Genomic DNA, 19,894 nt, shown 5'->3' with positions numbered 1-19,894 from the left:
CAAACGTCTCTTCCAGCAATAAAATGCTGACCGAAAAATTCCTAATTCTGAAAAATATTTACATTTACCTGTGTTCTCATTTTTGTATATCACCTATGTTTCTTCAGATATTTAGCTAAGCAGTTTTTATGTCTAGGTCCTTATTCATAATGTTACTGAATTTACTTACAAGTGGAACTTGAAGGTAAACTCCATGAGGGAACAGACACTTGATAAACATTTCCTAAATGAGTTCATCTTATGATACTCTTGGAAAAGTATTAACTGCATGAAATCTCAAGGTTTGGGTTCAAGTTCCAGCCCTCCAAGACCACGTCTGCTCCACGAGGCAGGGCTGCAGAGGACTCTGTGAGCCCTGGAACATCATGCATAAACTGCTTCCTGAGGGCACAAGGAAGTCATCAACACCATACTTTTACTGATGATCAGCCTTGACATTTAGAAAATATGTTTGGAATCACAGCTGTCTAGCTAGCAGCCTTAAACCTATACTTTCTCCAAATCAACTCCTCTTCTTAGACACTATGTTCTAATAATCATCTTATTTACATAAATTAGAAAGGAAAGAAAGGTTCAAAAGCTGTTAGATTCTGTTACATTAGCTAAAACAATGAATAATGATCAGGGATAGGTACAATGAAACCTTCTAGACTTTGAAGCAAAAATCTAGTCTAGCCTGACAATGAACATCTGAAAACATAATTCAGGATCATGACTGTTTTCTCTAATACAAAGACAGAAAACCTAGCATTACTATAGAAGCCACTTATAAATCCTTCAATCAAAGACAAAAAAAAAATAATAGATCTAGGGTAAAGGTATAGGGGTGATGTGTTATGTTCACTTGAACTGCAAAGTCAGAGGAATTCAGGATATAGTCGGTGAGTCAGGATGGCTCATGGAAGGGCAGGGTCACGGTAAAGGCTATACTACATCTGCATCAATCAGGTGAGTATCTGTTAGAACAGGACTAATCTGCAAAGCCAGCCCCACAATGACGGACTTCAAAAAGGGACTGGAGATTTCTGTGTTCTGTTTTATGACATGGTTTGAAATTCTACGTGTTAAATAAGCAAAAAAACACACTCTCAACTATGGAAATAAAGACTATTCAAATCAATACTCAACCAGAAAAACACACATCAACCAGGTCAACTAAATCCATTAACAGTACAACTTAAGAAAAATTATTCCAGGGACTTCCCTGGTGGTCCAATGATAAAGACTTAACATTCCAAAGGCAGGGGGTGCCGAGTTCGATCCCTGGTCAGGGAAACTAAGATTCCCACATGCTGCTTAGTGCAGCCAAAGAGAAAAACAATTTCATTGGTGAACTCCTCCTTGACAGTTCTAACAGGAGGAATATAATACAGCAACTGAACCAAAAGTGTTTTCCAAAAAAATAAAAAATTAGGAGTGCTAAGTAAATCTACCAAAAATGGGTTTCACATTAACAACAGGCCCAAATAAAATTTCTTTTCTCCCTGGAGAAGGAAATGGCAACCCACTCCAGTACTCTTGCTTGGAGAATCCCATGAATAGAGGAATCTGGCAGACTACAGTCTATGGGGTCGCAAGAGTCGGACATGACTTAGTGACTAAATCAATCCTAAAGGACAAGCTGCTGCTGCTGTTAAGTCACTTCAGTCAGGTCCGACTCTGTGCAACCCCATAGACGGCAGCCCACCAGGCTCCCCGGTCCCTGGAGAAGAATCAGTATCAGAATTTAATCCTTAAACTCAAAAATCCATTCCCAGAGGAGTTCCCCACTCATTGCTAAGAGTTCTGTCCAGTTTGATTTCAGGGAAGATTTCATAATACTTGCACTAATCCTATTTCACTTTCTCGCAGTCTTCTAACCTAATGTGGTATGTCAGACACACAGGTGCTTACCTTTCCACCTTGTTCTGACTCCTGTCTCTACAGTTCAGCTACACAGCCTTCTATCAGTGTCTTAAGTGTACAGAACTCCTTCCTGCTTCCAGTCCTCATACATGATGCTCTGTCATTGAAAGAGGCCCCTCCATCTGCCCTACACACACTCCCAAACTCCTATGCATCAAGTCTTACCTTAAACTTATAGACAGTCCTTATGGAAATCTCCCCAGCCTAGGTTAGATGTTATGTTCTCTTGGTATCCTCTACTTCTTGTTTGAGGTACTTCACTCAATTCTATTTTTTGACACAATCATTTAATGCCTGACTCCTTCATGGGTTCTAAGCTTCATGGCAGGAGGGACCATGTCTGCTTCATCCACTGCCCCATTTCCAGCACCTTGGCTCAGCATTTGGCACATAACAAGGAGGCAATACATATTTTTTGAGTGAATAAAGTTAAAAAATTATAAATTAAGTATGTAAAAGATATATGCACTGGAAACAAAACTTTTAACATGCCACATGATATGAGTTGAACAATGGATCCTGTGCCAAAATGGAACTATTGAAAACATGGAATCCTATGTAGCCAGTAGGTTACAAAGATTCTTCCCTGACAACAGCAGCAGTGACAAGGGCTGAGCTTCAGAGAACCAGCACAGTGAAGGCCAGAGAATCTAGTATTCACCACAGATGCAAAACAGGTATTTCCAAATCCAGCTTATGCCCGGTCAGAAAGGGCCCTGCCCTTTTATGGGGAAGCCTACCCAGGTAACAAAGAGGAAGTGGCACCGTTTTCTTGTCTTCTACTTGGAGAGAATTCTTATCAACAACCTGACTTGTTTGTCCCAGTTCTCCTGTGTGCAGTAGCCATTCTGACTTCTCACAAGGGTATGGATGGGAAGCAACACGTTTTCCTCTCCTCCCTCCTTTCAAGTTTGGCTCACTTCTCCAACTCACCTGAACGGCTCCTCCTAGCATGACGGCCACCAGCCCCATGGACATGCTCAGTGTCTGTGACTCCACGGTGCTCTCTGCCTGGTGGGCCAAGCTTGCACATGCTCGCTGCAGGGTTGCTGCTACAAAGTCCACAACCTACCACAGAAATGAAATTTAGAATCAGCAAGGAGAAAGAAAAAAAAAACCTCAAAATTCTCTTTACATCTGATGTCTACATCTTCATTTTCTCCCTCATCAACGTCACAATAGCAAGAAGCTTCAAGAACAACTGCTACTGAGCAGCAGGCACGGTGCTCAGTGCTCTACATGCACCAGCTCAGCCAGGTGTCATTCAACTCGAGGATGTACTCTGGTCCTCATTTTCAGATGAAGAATCTCAGATTTAGAGAGGTGATTTGGAGGACTTCCCTGATAGTTCAACGGTTGAGAATCCACCTGCCAATGCAGGGGACATGGGTTCAAACCCTGGTCTGGGAAGATTCCACATGCCGCAGGGCGTAAGCCCTAGACCACAATTACTAAGCCTGGGATCTAGAGCCCAAGCTCTGAAACAAGAGAATCCACCACAGTAAGAAGCCCGTGTACTGCAACTAGAGAGTAGCCCAGGCTCGCCAGCACTACAGAAAGCCCCTGAGCAGCAACGAAGACCCAGCACAGCCAAAAATAAGTAAATACATACAATTTTTAAAAAGAGGTGATCTGCTCAAAGCCATACAGTCAATAAATGAGAAAATCCATTTACACTTTCTCAAATCTTTAATACACCATCTTACCTTCCTTTACTTTTCGTGAATTTTTGCTGGGAAATTTAAATGAAAGATAATTTGTTAAATTTCTGACCATCTCCGAGTGTCTTAGATCTGCTTCTCCTAATGAGGATTCCTCCTCAAATATTCCTTACTCCCATTTTGACAGTCTAGTTCTAGTAGGCAAAGAATATACAAAAAGGCATTCATTTTATTTGGAATTCAATGTCCCCAAATGATCTGCACGACCAATCCAGAGTCATTTTTCAAAATATTGAATGGTTTTAAAGGATTAAGATTATTCATATATAAGAGTTTACACAGCATCTGGATAACAACTAAGCCTTAAATGAAATTAATTTGGTCAGTATTATTTTAACTGTGCTCTGATTAATCATCTTAAGTAGAAACACATTTGAATAAAAGACGCCGACACATACCCATATATGTGCACACACACACATACATACATGTGCACACACTCACACTTACATTTAGGATTAATGGCTCAAAAGGGGAAAATCAACTTGAAAATGGGATGGCTGAGATAGGTCATAATAAGCCTCTAAATAACATGCAAGCTTGTGTGTTCAACTCTCTAGGCAAATCACATGCTATGCTAGAATCTTTATTGCAGACTTAAAGTCAGGAGAATGGCTTGTTAACACTTGTCTTTTGGAGCTCAGGCAGGAAACTACAAAGGCTATTAAAAGTTCCACTTACTGAAATAAACAACACGGGTTATAGCAATTTTCACCACCCTCTCAAGCCTGAGAATTTATTGATTACTAGAAGTTAAGGGCACTGGCTTTTCCCAGAGAAACTGGTGCATCTACTATCTTGGGTTCCACCTATTTTGCCTTCAAAGAGTCTTCTAAAGCACTCCTTGATTATACGAAGCTTCTATTTCAGCACAAATACACTGTTAAAATGCTGGAACAGAATTATCTAGCCTTCCAACTTTTTCTCAGTTCCTCTCCTCTATCTCTCTGCCTAACTACCTACTGATCTATCTACCCCCCTATAGACTGATCTATCTACTGGGCTTAATATTGCTCAACAAGTAGCATGATCCTAATTTTGTTAAGAAAGAAACTTTCAGTTTGTATGTGTATTAAAGGAAAAAAAAACCTGGGCGCTGTTAACTGGTATGACAGCCAGCTGCTATTGTTATTTATGATGTACCTTTGCCCCTAAACTTTCCTGTAACAACAAAACCTCTATACCCATTTTGACAACACCTCCTCCCCCACTAATCATTTCCTGTAATTTTATGAACTGTCAGCCAAGAGAATAGATAGGTATGTGACTGCTGTTGGTTCTAGAATTTATGTATATTGAGCAGACAAAGGAAGACATCTTTATTTTTTACTTAAACATTTTTGTAAAGCTATGTAATTCTAAAAGCCAAATACTCGTGAAAGTTTATAATGAAAAAATGGCAGTTGCCTACCCTATTTCTCCCCATCTGATTCTACAGAGGCAACTGGTTTTACTTAGCTATTTTAGTGACAACAGTAAGCATTTACAATTTACCAGGTACTGTTCTGAATGTATTATAGGTATTTACTCACTTAAATCGTCACAATGATCCTTTGGGGATATGTAAGGCAGCTGAGGCCTCACTGTTAAGTCTGCACACTTCGACTTAATCCTCCCATTCTGCAGCGTACTGCATCAGCCAAGTTCAAAGTCTTTGGGTTCAACCTCTCTCAACAATAAACCTCTAGTCTTTTGCTGGGGAGGGCAGGTGATTGTACAAAGTTAAGGAAGGAATCAAATAGTCTTCTGACTCTTGTGGAGCTTGTCAACATGGTTCAAATTCAGCTCCATCTTTAGGGCTCATTTGGTGCCCCCAGTCCTTCCAGGCTTCTGCAGGGAAAAGTGGTTTGCTTTTTTTCCCCTTTTTTTCAAAAAACTTTTAACAGCTCTTTAGAGGCACATGGCTTTGCTTCCTGACTTCTCTCATGCAAGCACTTAGCTTTCCATTTTCTGAAGTTGCTACCATCTTCAAGTTTCCAAATATTGTTACTCTCTTTGACCCACTGTATCTCCTTTCCTGCTCTGCTGGTCACTGTGGTTTCCAGAGGGAACAGATAAACACCATCTTTTGTTCAATACAGCATCTTTAATCAGAAGTTTCCACTTTTTAAAAAATTTGTACTTCAATGTGGCTTAAATATTTTTACAGTGAGCAGGTGTAGGTGTTACTTATATTAAAAAATGTAATATATGAAAGTAGAACCCCTTTTACTCTGCCAATTACAGTGATCTAGTTACAGAATGGTGCAGACGGTGGCAGTTTCCTGGAAGGGCAAGAAAAAGGGAATCTGGTTCATTCCACTCCATATACACTGGCCCCCTTGCTGGTCCTGCCACACTCTGGGCATACTCCCTCTCATCTGAAACACTCTTCCCTTAGGTATATCAATGGCTCCCTCCTTCCCTGCTTCAGATCTTTGCTCAAAAGTTACTTTTCTCAGTGAGATTCTCCACGACCACCCTATTTACCTTACCACACTCCCTTCACCATCCCTTTCCTTGTTAGATTTTTTTCTCTCTAGTGCTTATCACTGTCTAACAAGCTGTGTATTTCGGCTTGTTTACTGTCTCTCTCTATATATATATGAATGTAAGCTCCATGAGAGCACAGATATGTCTGTTTTGTTCACTGCTATGCCTCTGATACCCAGAAGAGTAGGTGGCACATAGTAGGCCCTCAATACATATTTATGGAATAAAAGAACTTGGGAGTTGAAACAGGGCTCTGAATCAGTAAAGATCATTCCATGCCTCATTCTTCTCTGCGTTATCTCATATACTAATATGCCATTTGCCAACACAGTTTTTAAATTTTTTCATCTTTCATCCAGGAATCCTTCAATATGCATTTGTAACAAATAGAGAGATGTGTCTTTTTACATAACTGTGCTGTGTTTAGATGCTCAGTCATGTCCAACTCTGTGACCCCATGGACTGTAGCTTGCCAGGCTCCTCTGTCCATGGGGATTCCCCAGGCAAGAATACTGGAGTGGGTTGCCATGCCCTCCTCCAGGGGATCTTCCCAACTCAGGGATCAAATCCAGGTCTCCTGCATTGCAGGCAGATTCTTCTTTACTGTCTGAGTCACCAGGGAAGCCCAAGAATACTGGAGTGGGTAGCTTATCCCTTCTCCAGGGGATCTTCCTGACCCAGGAATCTTCCTGACTCAGGAATCAAACTGGGGTCTCCTGCATTGCAGGCGGATTCTTTACCAACTGAGCTACCCGGGAAGCCCCTTTTACGTAACTACCATACCACAAATACACAAAATACAAATTCCTTTTATCTTCTAACACTGGGTCCATGACTTTTACAAAAATGTCTTGATACAATTGGTTTGTTTGAATAAAGAACCACTCATTACACTTCCCTGATAGGACTCAAGTCCCTTTTAAGCTGCAACAGCCCTGTCCCTCCTTAATGCCATTTATCTGATGAAGAAACTGGGTCATTTGTACTATGGAATTTCCTGCATCATGGATTTGGCTAATTGTTTCTTCATTGCACTTAATTTGCTCCTTTATCCTGTGGGGTGGGGGTTGTTTTATATTGTTTGGGGGTTTGGAGAGGAACATTTCCTGGTGGTATGGCATACATCGTAATGCATTACATGAGAGGCACATAATAGTGTCTGCTTCTCTTCTTATAGTGATGCTAAGATTACTCAGCCCAGTGAATTCCCTGGCAGTCCAGTGAGTGGGACTACTTGCTTTCACTGCTGAGGGTGCAGGTTCAATCCCTGGTTGGGGAACTAAGATTCCACAAGCCACACAATGCAACCAAAAAAAAAAAAGATTAATCAGAATAAGCTGAAATATATAGGGAAACATATACTAACACTCTCTTTGACTCTCTGAAATGAGTCGAAGAGTCGGACATGACTGGACAACTGAACAACAACATACTGATATTAGCATTAACCCTGAAATCCACCAAAAATAAAATGGACAGGCAGATGGAGATAGACAAATATGTGATAAAGCAAATACAGTAAAAGACTAATGACAGAACTAGGTGGTGGATATCCAGATAATCACTACAAAATTCTCTGAAATTTGAAAGTTTTTATAATTAAATGCTGGGAGAAGAAAGGATCAGATGGTTTAGGTATATTTGGCCTAATACATTCATTATAAAGTATCCCTAATGGTTTCTGTAGACATTGATGATTGCTACCTCAATCGATTATTTCATTAGGGAATTGCAAAATATTGATATAATTTTCTAGTTCTCATTTTGAATTTTCCAGCTGTGGCTCTTACACAAAGAAAAAAATTTCTTCATTGACTAATTACATGGAAACATAGTTCCCACAGGAAAGATAAATGTCTTATTCTTTCCCTGCATTTATCAATTTACAAAGTAGTGAACTGATCACCTAGGAACCTCCAAAGATGTCCTACGAGATACCTTTTGGGGGGAAACGATGCATTTCAATCCACTGCAGGCATTATTCTTTTTCATGCTCAAACTGTCCTACCTGTGGTCAGTGGGAGCCCCTCCAAGTTAACTTCTGAACGCTACTGACATGAGCCTGTTAATCTCAGATTGCTTCCTGGTTTTCAGGCACAACAAGATGCCCTGAGGCTTACACTGTACAATTTCTGCCCTGGACCTGAATGAACCTTTAATCCAATGAGCTTTGTGTTCTTCTGGTAGGAAGTGGTGATTAGAAACTATAATCTGGTACTAGAGAGGGCGATGGCACCTCACTCCAGTACTCTTGCCTGGAAAATCCCACGGACGGAGGAGCCTGGTGGGCTGCAGTCCATGGGGTCGCTAAGAGTCAGACACGACTGAGTGACTTCACTTTCACTTTTCACTTTCATGCATTGGAGAAGGAAATGGCAACCCACTCCAGTGTTCTTGCCTGGAGAATCCCAGGGATGGCGGAGCCTGGTGGGCTGCCGTCTATGGGGTCACACAGAGTCGGACACGACTGATGCAACTTAGCAGCAGCAGCAGCACTGATACTTAGGGCTACTGGACTGTCATTACTTCTTGGCACTGACAATAGACTGAGCTAGGAAATATCTTTTTAAAAATGAGAAAAATAAACTGAGTTCATACAAACACTTCCAGTAAAAATTTAATATGACAGGGGTTCTACTTAACTTAAATTCATTAAACTCTTTTATTTCTTATACTGAAAGTCTTCATTCCTAATGATATTAACAAAATTACTTACAATTTATTTATTACGTATAATTTATCCATATGCATGCATGTATTTCAAAATAATATACCAAATTACCACCATCAGTAAGTCTGCAAAATGCAGTTCAGTGGGGTTTTGTGTGCTCCTTTTTGTCGTGATACAGTTCAACCTCAGATGAAGGAAAATTTAATGGGACAAACCACTCTTGTATCAGCCTAATGCCATTGTTCCTTAATTAGGAGTAAAGGGAGATAAGTGGGAAAGTTTAAGTCATATCAGTTTTTAAGCCATTTCCCTTTCCAACGGGCATTCTGAGACAAAAACAAGGTCTGGGTGAAAAATTCTTTAGCGAATTGATATAAACACAGGAGAAACAAATCACCCTACTGAGTAATACAGGGTCAATGAACTGAAGGAGTAAGAAGCCAGAGAAGAAATCATGAACATAAATCTCATTAAACAGGCACGATACGTCAGAGCTGACAGGCAGCTGCAAATTTTCTCAGCAGGAGCTGTAGCGAAATGCTGCTTAGCAACACCCGAAGGCAGAGGACAATGACGATGATACAAAGAGCTGGAGTGTCAGATTTAAGTGTGACAATCAGACCATCTTACAGTTGATTATTCACCAACCAAGCCACAGCCAACTGTGGTAAAAGGGTAAAATATGACTACACTGACTATGCTTTAGTACTTTTAATTCCTACTTTTAAAAAATGCTGGCAAAGGGTTTCCCTAGTGGCTCAGAGGTAAAGAATCTGCTTGGCAATGCAGAAGACACATTCATTCCCTGGTCCAGGAAGATCCCTCATGCTGTGGAGCAGCTAAGCCCATGCACCACAACTATTAAGCCATGCTCTAGAGCCCCTGAGCTCAACCACTGAGTCCATGTGCCACAGCTATTGAAGCCTGCAGGCCCCAGAAACCATGCTCCATAACAAGAGAAGCCACTGCAATGAGAAGCCCGTGCACTGCAATGAAGAGTAGCCCTTGCTCGCTGCAACTAGAGGAAAGCCCTTTCAGTAGTAAAACTCCAGCACAGCCAAAAATAAATAAATAAATAAATATATATATATATATATATTAAAAAAAAAACAAAAAACGCTGGCTAAAAAAAAAAGGCTGAGCCATTAAATTCAAGCACTGATCTGATCCACAGTTAACTGACCCTGAAAGCACTACACAAAATCTGTAAACTTCATTGGCAAAATAAAAAGGCAACAAAAACACTTCACAGGTTGTGATAAGCTATGAGTTAGAGTTATGTGTCTCCTGCATTGTCAAGCAGATTCTTTACCTCTGAGCCATAAAATTCAATGTGATCTTATCATTAGTGATTTTTTTTTCAAATTTGAGTTTTAATCATTCTCAACATTTTTTTTTTTTCTGCCATGACATACAGCTTACAGGATCTTAGTTCCCAGACCAGGGGTTGAACCCGTGCACTCTGCATTGAAAGGCCAGAGTCCTAAGAACTGGACTGCCAGAGAAGTCCCTCCTTCTCAACTTTAGTGTACATTAAAATCATCTATGGAGCTTAAAATAAAAAATACATATGCCCAGACTCTAATGTAGACATGCTGAATCAGAATCTCTAAAACGAGGCTGGGCATCAATATTAGGAAAAAGATCCCAAGCAACTTATTTGCACCAAAAGTTGAAAACCACTGAGATATATAAATATTTAAAACAGTTCTGTTTTATGTGCACGAAAACCACTTCAGGAGCTTGTTAGACATGCCGATACCCAGGACCTATGAAAGTACTGACGTTCTTAGTCTGGTGTGGGCTCAGTAATTTACTTTTAACCAGAATTCCAGGTAGCACTGATACAAGTGTCATCAAAACACACTCTGAGTGACATTTTAAAAAATATCTTTGGGAAAGAATGAAAGAAACCAAAACAGACAAATACCACCAGGCTGGGATCCCTTATGTGGCAGCCACTGACCTGAGTGATGTTGGTGAATATCTGCTCAGACATTCTCTCACACAGAAGAGCCACCAGTTGGAGAACCAGCAGCTTCTGCTCCTGACCTTCCACCAGAAGAGTCTGGTGCTGCTCTAATTCCAAAAGGCTTTTGTTGGAGAAAGACTTCATTTTAAACTCTGTTTCATTTTCCACAGCCATGTGAGTTAACTCCTATTGGTGTGGGAGAAAAAAAAAGTAAAGAAAAATCCCACAGAACTAAGGACTTTAAAAACAGAAAACTCATTTGAAATGTATATATGGAGAACCAGTCTCTGTTCATTACAGCATTAGTTATAATAGCTAAAAACTGGAAACAAATGTCCTTCAATAAGAGAATGAATAAGCTGTGATGTATTTACTATATTGCAGCAACTGAAATAAATGAACTAGATCTACACAGATATCAATATAATCTTAAAAACAGAACTGAATGGAAGAGGTAAGTTGCAGAGTAATACATATATCATGATGCCAAGTATACGAAAATGATAAACTTTACAATAAAAATCATAAACACACACAAAGAACTAGCCTGACAAACTACTTACTTTATCACTATTTTTATGATCTCTACCACTAGCCTCCCTTGAACTGAGGTCATATAACATTTCCAAAACCTTTTTAATGACTATTAGATGCTTTCACCACCAGAGTTCTTTTTCTCTAGGATATTCAGAACTGAACTTCTACTAACAGGTAATTCATTACTGTGGGTTTTATGAGATTTTCCCTAGCTTTCATCTGTAAATTTCCTTGGGAATGGAAAACCTTAAGTTCCATAACAATGAATACTTTAACCACAGCATTAATAACTGACAATTTAGAGCAGTGGTACCAAACTGTTTCTGGGCAATTTTGCTCTCCAGTGGGCACTTAGCAATGTTGAAAGACATTTTTGGTTGTCATAACTGGGAGATGACACAGACTTCTATGGGTAGAGGTCAGGGATGCTGCTAAACATCCTACAATGGACAGGAAGCCCCCACTCAAAGAAACAAATACCTAGCCCAACATGTCAATAGCACCAAGGTAGAAGAACTTTGGTTTAGAGCAAAGCCCTTTGACTTTTTGAAACAAATTTTAAAGAAATCATCCAATTAGGAGAGTATTTTCTTGGGATGTTATTTACAGTGAGTGGCTGCACAGGGGTATGAATGTGAATAAGAGAGGTGAGAAACCTCAAAAAAGTATCCCCCACTTCAATTCTAGGAACATTAGCCCTGATTTCCTCCTTGCATTCTCCCAACCCACACCAACCTTAAACTCCATAGACATTCTCTTAGAGTGGACATTTTCTTTAGGGAAAATACCAAAGAAGGCAGAGATCAATGACAGGGAATCAGAGACACTGACTCATGGTGTCTAACAATGCAAATAACGAGTAACAGGGTGTAAGTTACTGACATTAGAGGAAAAGAAAACAAAGCCACCAGACTAAGAAACAAACCCGGAAAAGGTTTCAAGTGGCTACAAAATGAAATGAAAGAGGCAGAACTGCTAAATCTCCTTTGCAAATACCTGACAAAACAACAGTCAGAAAGGATGAGGGATTATTCCACAGCTGTAAAACCTGCTATTAACTTCAAAAGAGTTCTTACTGTCAACACAGAGCAAAGGTTAACCCTTTCGTAGATCAATCGCTTTACTTCGGTCATCTCTAAAAATTCAGTGGAGATTACCTCGCAAAGGAGTTCGACCCTATGTGTACTGCTGAAGGTAAATTTCTTTTTGACTGAACCAAACGCTACTAAAAAAAAAAAAATTACCCTATGGACTTTATTTCTCCTAAATTAAGACCTAATTTTAGAACCTAAAATTATGACTGCCTGGCAAATTCAAAGGAGCTCCTGATACTACCCTAGAATAAAAACGACAGTGAGCTATACACAATTCTTACCTTCAAGCAGAAGATGAAGAAGTCACCTGCTAAACCACATTCCTGGCAATGGGACAGCAAGCCCCCAAGGTGCTCCACTCGGCACTGCTCTGAAGACACCTTTTGGTACAGGGCTTCATCTTCATCTTCATCACTGCAATGCAGGGGGAGATTTATTTCCCAGAGTTATTCCTTTTTTTTTTTTGGAGACCCCATTAATAATCTTCTAAAGTAACATGTTAATTTCATACAGTAAATCATTATAAAGCTCAAAAACATTTAAATTATTTTCCTGTTTCTCCATGCTGAAAAAGTTATTTATTCTCAGAAGCTAGGCTCTCATGTCTCGTATAGTCATTTGCTCAAATGGGGAAAAGATTCATTTGAAGATGGATGTTGAAACATCACTATTGATATTATTTCAATAAGCTTCAAATGCAACGAGGAATTAAAGTATAGGTTTATGCATATATTCTGGTTCCTGAAGAAGAGAAGAGACAAGAGAAGGCTGAAAAGCGAGGCCAGACCACAGAGAATGTTGGATGCCATTCAAAGGAGCTTGGATTTTTTTTCAATGAGCTGCTAAGGGTTATAAGCAGTGGAAAAAAGACATAATCTTCATAGGAAAGATTCAGTCAATCTCAGGGAGCCAACTGTTGACTTGTAAAAATCCATAGATTCAGAAAACTGAGTAGGCTGAATTTCCAAGTAATAATGTGGCTAAATTATCAAAAACAGTGTGGTGATTTCTGCAAAAAGTTTAAAGAAAACTCTCATAAGATACTACGGCTTCTAGTTTTCATTCATCAGATAAGTGAAAAAGCCAACATATAATATTCTTATACTGTATCATGTAAATGAATACAAAAGTACAGAAGATACATTAAAAATAAGACATTAAGTCATGTAAACTGTGATTAGGATAGTTGGTAATTTTTGTTTCCTCTTTATGCTTTTTTATATTATACAAAGAACATTTACTACTTTTGTGATGAAAGAACAAAACTTCTTTCAGATTAAATTGAGGGAAAAAATGACAGGTGTTGCTTCATTTCAGTGAAAAGTACAATTATTAAAGTTAATTTAGCAAACAGTCTCACTGGCCAGTATGTCCCAATCTGCTGGTTCACTAGTAACATAGTATTTGTAATTCTTTAGTAGAATGAATCACCTAGAAGTTAAGTTTAGGATTACTTCCTATATTATCCTAGTATCTTTTAGAGATCAGTCATGTTATCTCAAACACATTTTAAGTTAGAAGACAAGCTGAAATCGTGTCTAAGCTTCTGTGAACCATCCTATCAAAATGAAATACCATATTCAAAGATTCTTTAAAAAATTAAAAAAAGACATGCTAACAATTACCTTCAGAAGCATTGTTTTATTCATTCCTAAAACTGCAATGGAAGAATCAATTTCAAATAGTCATATTCAGCTCCAGAAAAGTAACAATTCTGGATCCAAAGATGATAAAATCTAAGCTATTCTTCTAAAGTTTCTTTAATCAGACTTCTTATTGATAATTCGTGCTGCTGGGCAGAATGGTGGAGTGAAAGGTAAGTGGCGATAAAGACCACAGGCTTGGGGGATGAACACCATGAGCAGTTTTAGAAGAAATCGTAAACACACACACACACCACACACCACCACCACCCCACCATCCCAGTCTGGTACAGTGTCAACTTACTGGAGAAATGGAGAGTCTTCTATATGTAACAGAAGCTATGGACCCTATTTTCAGCAAAGAATCTGTATTTGCATATAAAAAATCCCTTGCGTATAATTTCAAGGGGATTATAGAGTCTCAGAAATCCATGTAGAGACCCCTGTTTAAGGATCTATCGCTTCTGGCAGTGAATGGAGATTCATTCAATCACTGCCTATTTACTTTTTTTCCTGCCAAGGAGAGAAACTATAGTTTCAATAGAAACTATTGATTTTGACATACTTGCACTAAAGATTTATTAAGATAGCAGTAAGTTTTAACTGCTGACAAGTCAAATAATATGAAATTTTCTATGCAGTCACTAAATTGGTTCCAGTCTAAACTGTTCCAAAATGGTTTTAAATAAACATGACAAAAAATATTAAGCTCCTTTTGTTCAGGGGCATAGTTATAACTGCAAAACCTACACTGATGGTTCTATTTGGAATCAATATTTTTTTTCTATTTGAAAAATAGAAAAATTTTCTGTTTGAATAAGTGTTTTAAAACTTAACAAAAAAAAACTTAATCAAGCTAACCATGAATAAAAATATTAGACTTGAACACTTTAACAAACAGCAGCACTTTGAATGTGATGTGACATTTGAGTACAGCAGCTGCCACCAGTTAAATAGTACATGGACTCTGATCAACAAGAACTTATGTTCTGAGGTGGTAACATATACACATATCACCCAGAAAAAGGAAATAATATAAAATACATTTGTCAGACACAGGAGAAATAAATTATCCATCCCACTAACATCAGTTAGCTGCTTTCTAAACAATCCCTAAGAGAAACAAACCTCCACCACAAAATTACCGTAAGAGTGCTCTGAGAGAATTTCCCTTAGGAATAAGTCTGACTCTGAACACACATATACCATTTTGAATGTCAGAAAGAGAACTGAATTGTTATAGCGTTGAGGGTGAAAGGTGTTTGCCAATTACTCTGATTCACTGGCAAAGACTCTGCGAAGTAAGTGGGCTTGTTATGACGCAGTGCTGTGAGACTGCAGTAAACTGCACCTATTAGTTAGCATCTAGGAAAAACCTGGAGGATCATTTAAGGCTCACCTTTCACTTAGAGATTATAAATAGCACCTCAGCTGCTAATTTCTGGTTTCCTTTCTGTCAGCGCCCCTTAGTGGACAAGTCACAGAACAGCCTTTTGGGTACAATTAAATCTGAAGAGAATGGGTGGACTCACCACACGGCCTCCTTGATGGTGATCATAATGCCGCCCTGAGGGGCAGCTCTAAAGTGGCACAGAGAATGGAGAGAGGGCACAGATTTGTCCAACCCTGCAAATCCTTTCAGGCTAGCAACTGCCTTGTTTCTCTCCAGTCTCCCCAGAATCCATAATAAGATCTCTTGGCAAAGTGACCTGGCAGAAAAAAGCAGTTATAAATGAGCTTGTCATCTTACTCTACATGTCTAACAAGTTAACACAGAAAAAGAAAGAATGACTGTCAGGTTCCATACATTCTAAACGCTGGCACAATCACCTAGTATTACTGACGTGTGGGAGCGGAAACTCTGCTTAAGAATTTCAGAAAGCAAACATCCTGAAATTTGATGAGCGACTGACTAATCTCTGGCTGTAGAAGCAGCTCTGATATGACACATGAGCCCCACATGGTTTTTTTTTTTTAAATTCCAAGTGTACTCACTGCCTTTGGATCAGGCACTGTGAAAGAAAGTTGGCACAGATCAAACCATCTATCGTCAATGGGACCAATAACTGGTGACCAAGAAATAGTACGCCACCAAATTCTTGCTGAGTCCTTATCCCCTCTTATCTGTGCCAGTCAACTAGGATAGAAGTGGAATAAACGTTTGCTTCTTCCTTCTCAGTCTGATGAGACATGAGAGTGCTGTGAGAACTTCAATTTCAAAACTAGAACAAGAGTTATTATAGGAATGGTCTTCAGAACCCAAATTCACACACTTATAGCCTCCATCCTCCAATGCACTTTCTCTTGTCACTTCCCTCATGGCTGTAGGCTTCAGTGACACCCTAACCAAAAGGCAATATGTAAGCTGTGAATAATATGCCAGACTGAGTACTTCCCTTCATCAGTTAACAATGATGATGATGACGACTATTTATTGAGCTTATAATTTGCCAAGGACAGTGCTATACACTTACTTCAATATAGTTAAGTTTTCATAATAACCCTATGAAGAAGATACTATTACTGTGTATGAGATTACATATGGGGGGATTTCCAAACACCAAAAATCAGAATTCTGTAGGACTTTGGAAAGGATAGAAATTTTTTTAATTTTTATTGGAGTATAGTTGATTTGCAATGTTGTACTAGTTCCAGGTGTATAGCTAACTGAATTAGTTATACATACTTATATCCACCCTTTTTTAAGGTTCATTTCCCATATAGGCCATTATCGAGTATTGGGTAGAGTTCCCTGTGCTATACAGCAGGTCCTTATTATCTATTTTATACCTAGTAGTGTGTATGTGTCAAATCCAATCTTCCAATTTAAGTCTAATAAGGAGGGAGAAACAACACAAATCACTGTGAGAACAGAGTTGATACAAAATGAGTCCCACTTAAATTTCAATACAGAAGATTATTTTCTGGATGACTGAGGAACTCCTTCATTCTCATTAACACTGTGCACAAACACCAAATCCACACCTAAATTACAGAGAGCCACACTCAGGTCCAGGTTTCCCAAACTTGATTTCTAACTGCTCACAAGGTGTTCATGGTCTAACTTCTATTTCCTCCTCCCCAGACATACAGTAGCAATGTTGTTCACTGGTCAAACAGGGGCATGCTCATACGTGTAAACAGAGATTTTCCCTCTGATGTCTAAAACAGAGGCTGAGGAAAGTCATTCCAGACACTAGACCCAATTCCCCTGCAATCTGCAAAGCGCTCTTTCTTTTCTAGAGGACTGTCAGAAGTTTTTCTGACCTTAAAAAAAAAAACAAAAAAACACTATAAAGGGGCATAAGTCATACTCAAAAGAAGAATAACATGCAAGAAAGACTTCACTGTTTACAAACAAGAAGGTTCTCTAAGTTGTTTACCTTATATGAGACACGCTCTGCTTGGTAAAACAGTAGAGAGAGAAGAGGACTCCCAGGACAGGAAGCAGAGAATCCACCAACACTGGTAAAGGTTCATTCCCGACCACATACACCTAGGGAAAAGGACACAGTGGCACAGTGAGTGCAAGGCCTGAGGAATGGGAGTCAAAGTCCGCACACCTATCAGCAGGGCTGAAGGCTTACCTTAAGCAGCACTCTAGTCCTAAGGTGAACATTTTTAAGGCGAAGGGAAACACCTGAGATTGGCAGACAGGTTGAAACACAGGGAGACTGAGATGAAGCATCACCCTTCATGCATGCAGCCTGAAGAACTGCTGGGGAACCAGGTAGGTGGTTCCATTTTCTGACCTATTCCTTTCCTACTTCTGACTAGCTCAGAGCCTCCTCATCTACTATTCATCTATACAATAATTATCTTACTGCTAAAGGCCCTGAGGACTAACAAGCAAACAGAAAAGCTTAAGACTAGATTTAAAAGAAAAAAAAAGCAAAACAAAAGTTTGCTCTAGGTTTGTCCTTTTTTTTAATATTTGTTTTTATTCATTTATTTGGCTGTGCTGGGTCTTAGTTGCAGCATGCAGAATCTTCTACCTGTGGTATGTGGGATCTAGTTCCCCGACCAGGGATTGAACCCGGGGCCCCCTGCATTGGGAGCACAGAGTCTCAGCAGCTGGATGACAAGGGAAGTCCCTGGATTTGTCATTCTCCAGATGTGACTGCCACATGGGCAAGTCCTGTTCTCTCCAGTTCAATCAACGTGCACTTAGATCTGCACTGGCTTTATAGGGTTAAGTGTGCAAGGATGCTGAAGCTTATTAACAATAACTATGTTAATATTTTATTTGTACCTTTCAAAAAGGATTCAACAAACTTTTCTGAATACATACTGGAATCAAAGTATTGTTCTAGGCATTGCACTACTCTGAATATCAAAGTGAAGAAGAATTGTTCTCTTTCATTGCTTGTGATCTAACAGGAAGAATAAAATGAGTTAAACCAATAATACTGTTATTATTATTCAAGGTGGATAATTTAAAATACCTTACTTAGGAAGTGCTAAAATGCTATTCAAAACTCCAATCAAGCATAATAGGATTTTAAAATGTACTTAATTCTGTTCTAATAAATTAACTAAAACCTGATGGTGTCAACTGTAATCATAATAAAAGAAGAAAAAAGAGGCTCTGACAATGACTACACACTTGACAATGGAACACACATATGTGTTCCAGGAACTATGCTAGGATTTTAATCTTCCAGGTACCAGGTGAGATTCTTTTAAAGAGTTGGCTCACTGAAATTATAGCAATCTCACAAATTCTGTATTAGCAGACCTATTTTTTTTTAGTATAATTGTTTTACAATATTGTGCTAGTTTCTGCCGTACAAGTGAATCAACTCTATGTTTACATAGATCCCCTCCCCCTTGAGAATCTCCCTCTGACAACCTCCCCATCCACCCCTCTAGGTCCTCACAGAGCCCCAAGCTGAGCCTCCCTGTGCCTTACAGCAGCTTCCCACGGTAGTATATGTATGTCAATCCTGCTCTCCCAATTTGTCTCGCCCTCCCCTTTCTCCAAGGTGTCCGCATGTCTGCTCTCTACAAGCAGACCTATCTTAAAAGGTGAAGAAAGGAAAACTCAGAAGAGGCCCTAATTAACACAAAGAGGAGTGAGGTGGAAATCAATAATGTTTATGGGAAACTAAAGGTCAAGGAGGCACAAGCTGGAAAAATCTCTGTGTTTTTCCAGAGAACCCTGTCTCTTTAAATCAACCCTAATTTTTCATACTCCTTAAGCCTCCCAACTCCTCTGTGAAGCCTGATAACGAAGGAGCCAGCTTCCTGTGCATGATCTAATCTCCATAAGCCCAGCTAAATGAGGTACATTGTATGGCAGTGTTCAGAAATAATATGCAGGCCTAATTATGATATCACAAATTACAGGAGGTAGAAAAGTTGATCCCCCAGATAACGTAAGGGCCTATTGTTTGGCTCTGGATTGTGTGTTCCCAGAGGTAATCCCTGTGGAGCCATCCTTCCTTACCAGCATCTTCAATACAAAAAACTAAAAAACAAATGAAGCTAAATCTGTATTATTTACTGAGCCAAAGCACTTCAAACTTTAACATGAATTCATATCAAGCACATCTCTCAGAAGGTATGCTGTTGTTGATAAATTCCTCCAATGCTTAAATTCTCTTCTAATAGTTTTCTGTATTTTCTTAGAAGGAACAGAAAAAACTGTAGTTATCTTATACAAACGAAAATTTTATCCATTTTTACATAAAGGTGCAGCATATGTTTACTGAGTGCCAATTTGTGAGACATATTCGTGGTTCTAAGGATAGTGGGAAACAAATTATCTGCTTCATTCTAGCAAGAGAACAGAAACTAAATAAATATAAAATATCAGGTAGTGAAAATGCTAGGAAGAAAAAAAGTGTAAAAGGACACAGAGTGATGAGGGGAAGACC

General features: G+C 39.2%; 1 protein-coding gene across 1 annotated transcript in view; it reads right to left on the bottom strand.

Annotated features, from left to right (window-relative positions):
• The window catches only part of TANGO6 (transport and golgi organization 6 homolog), a 179,779-nt gene that overhangs the window by 122,459 nt on the left and 37,426 nt on the right, over positions 1-19,894 (bottom strand). Inside the window, exons 8-12 of the mRNA XM_068993035.1 lie at positions 17,399-17,511; positions 15,548-15,724; positions 12,654-12,786; positions 10,736-10,927; positions 2,839-2,973 (exon numbers count right to left, since the gene is read on the bottom strand). Of these exons, the coding sequence (XP_068849136.1) occupies positions 2,839-2,973; positions 10,736-10,927; positions 12,654-12,786; positions 15,548-15,724; positions 17,399-17,511 (750 nt within the window). The remainder of the gene's footprint in view (positions 1-2,838; positions 2,974-10,735; positions 10,928-12,653; positions 12,787-15,547; positions 15,725-17,398; positions 17,512-19,894) is intronic.

The sequence above is a fragment of the Capricornis sumatraensis genome, chromosome 20 (assembly GCF_032405125.1).
Source record: "Capricornis sumatraensis isolate serow.1 chromosome 20, serow.2, whole genome shotgun sequence".
In the NCBI taxonomy this organism is placed as follows: Eukaryota; Metazoa; Chordata; class Mammalia; order Artiodactyla; family Bovidae; genus Capricornis; species Capricornis sumatraensis.
Note: the sequence above shows the minus strand (reverse complement) of the source record. Positions and strands in the feature narration are given on the sequence as shown.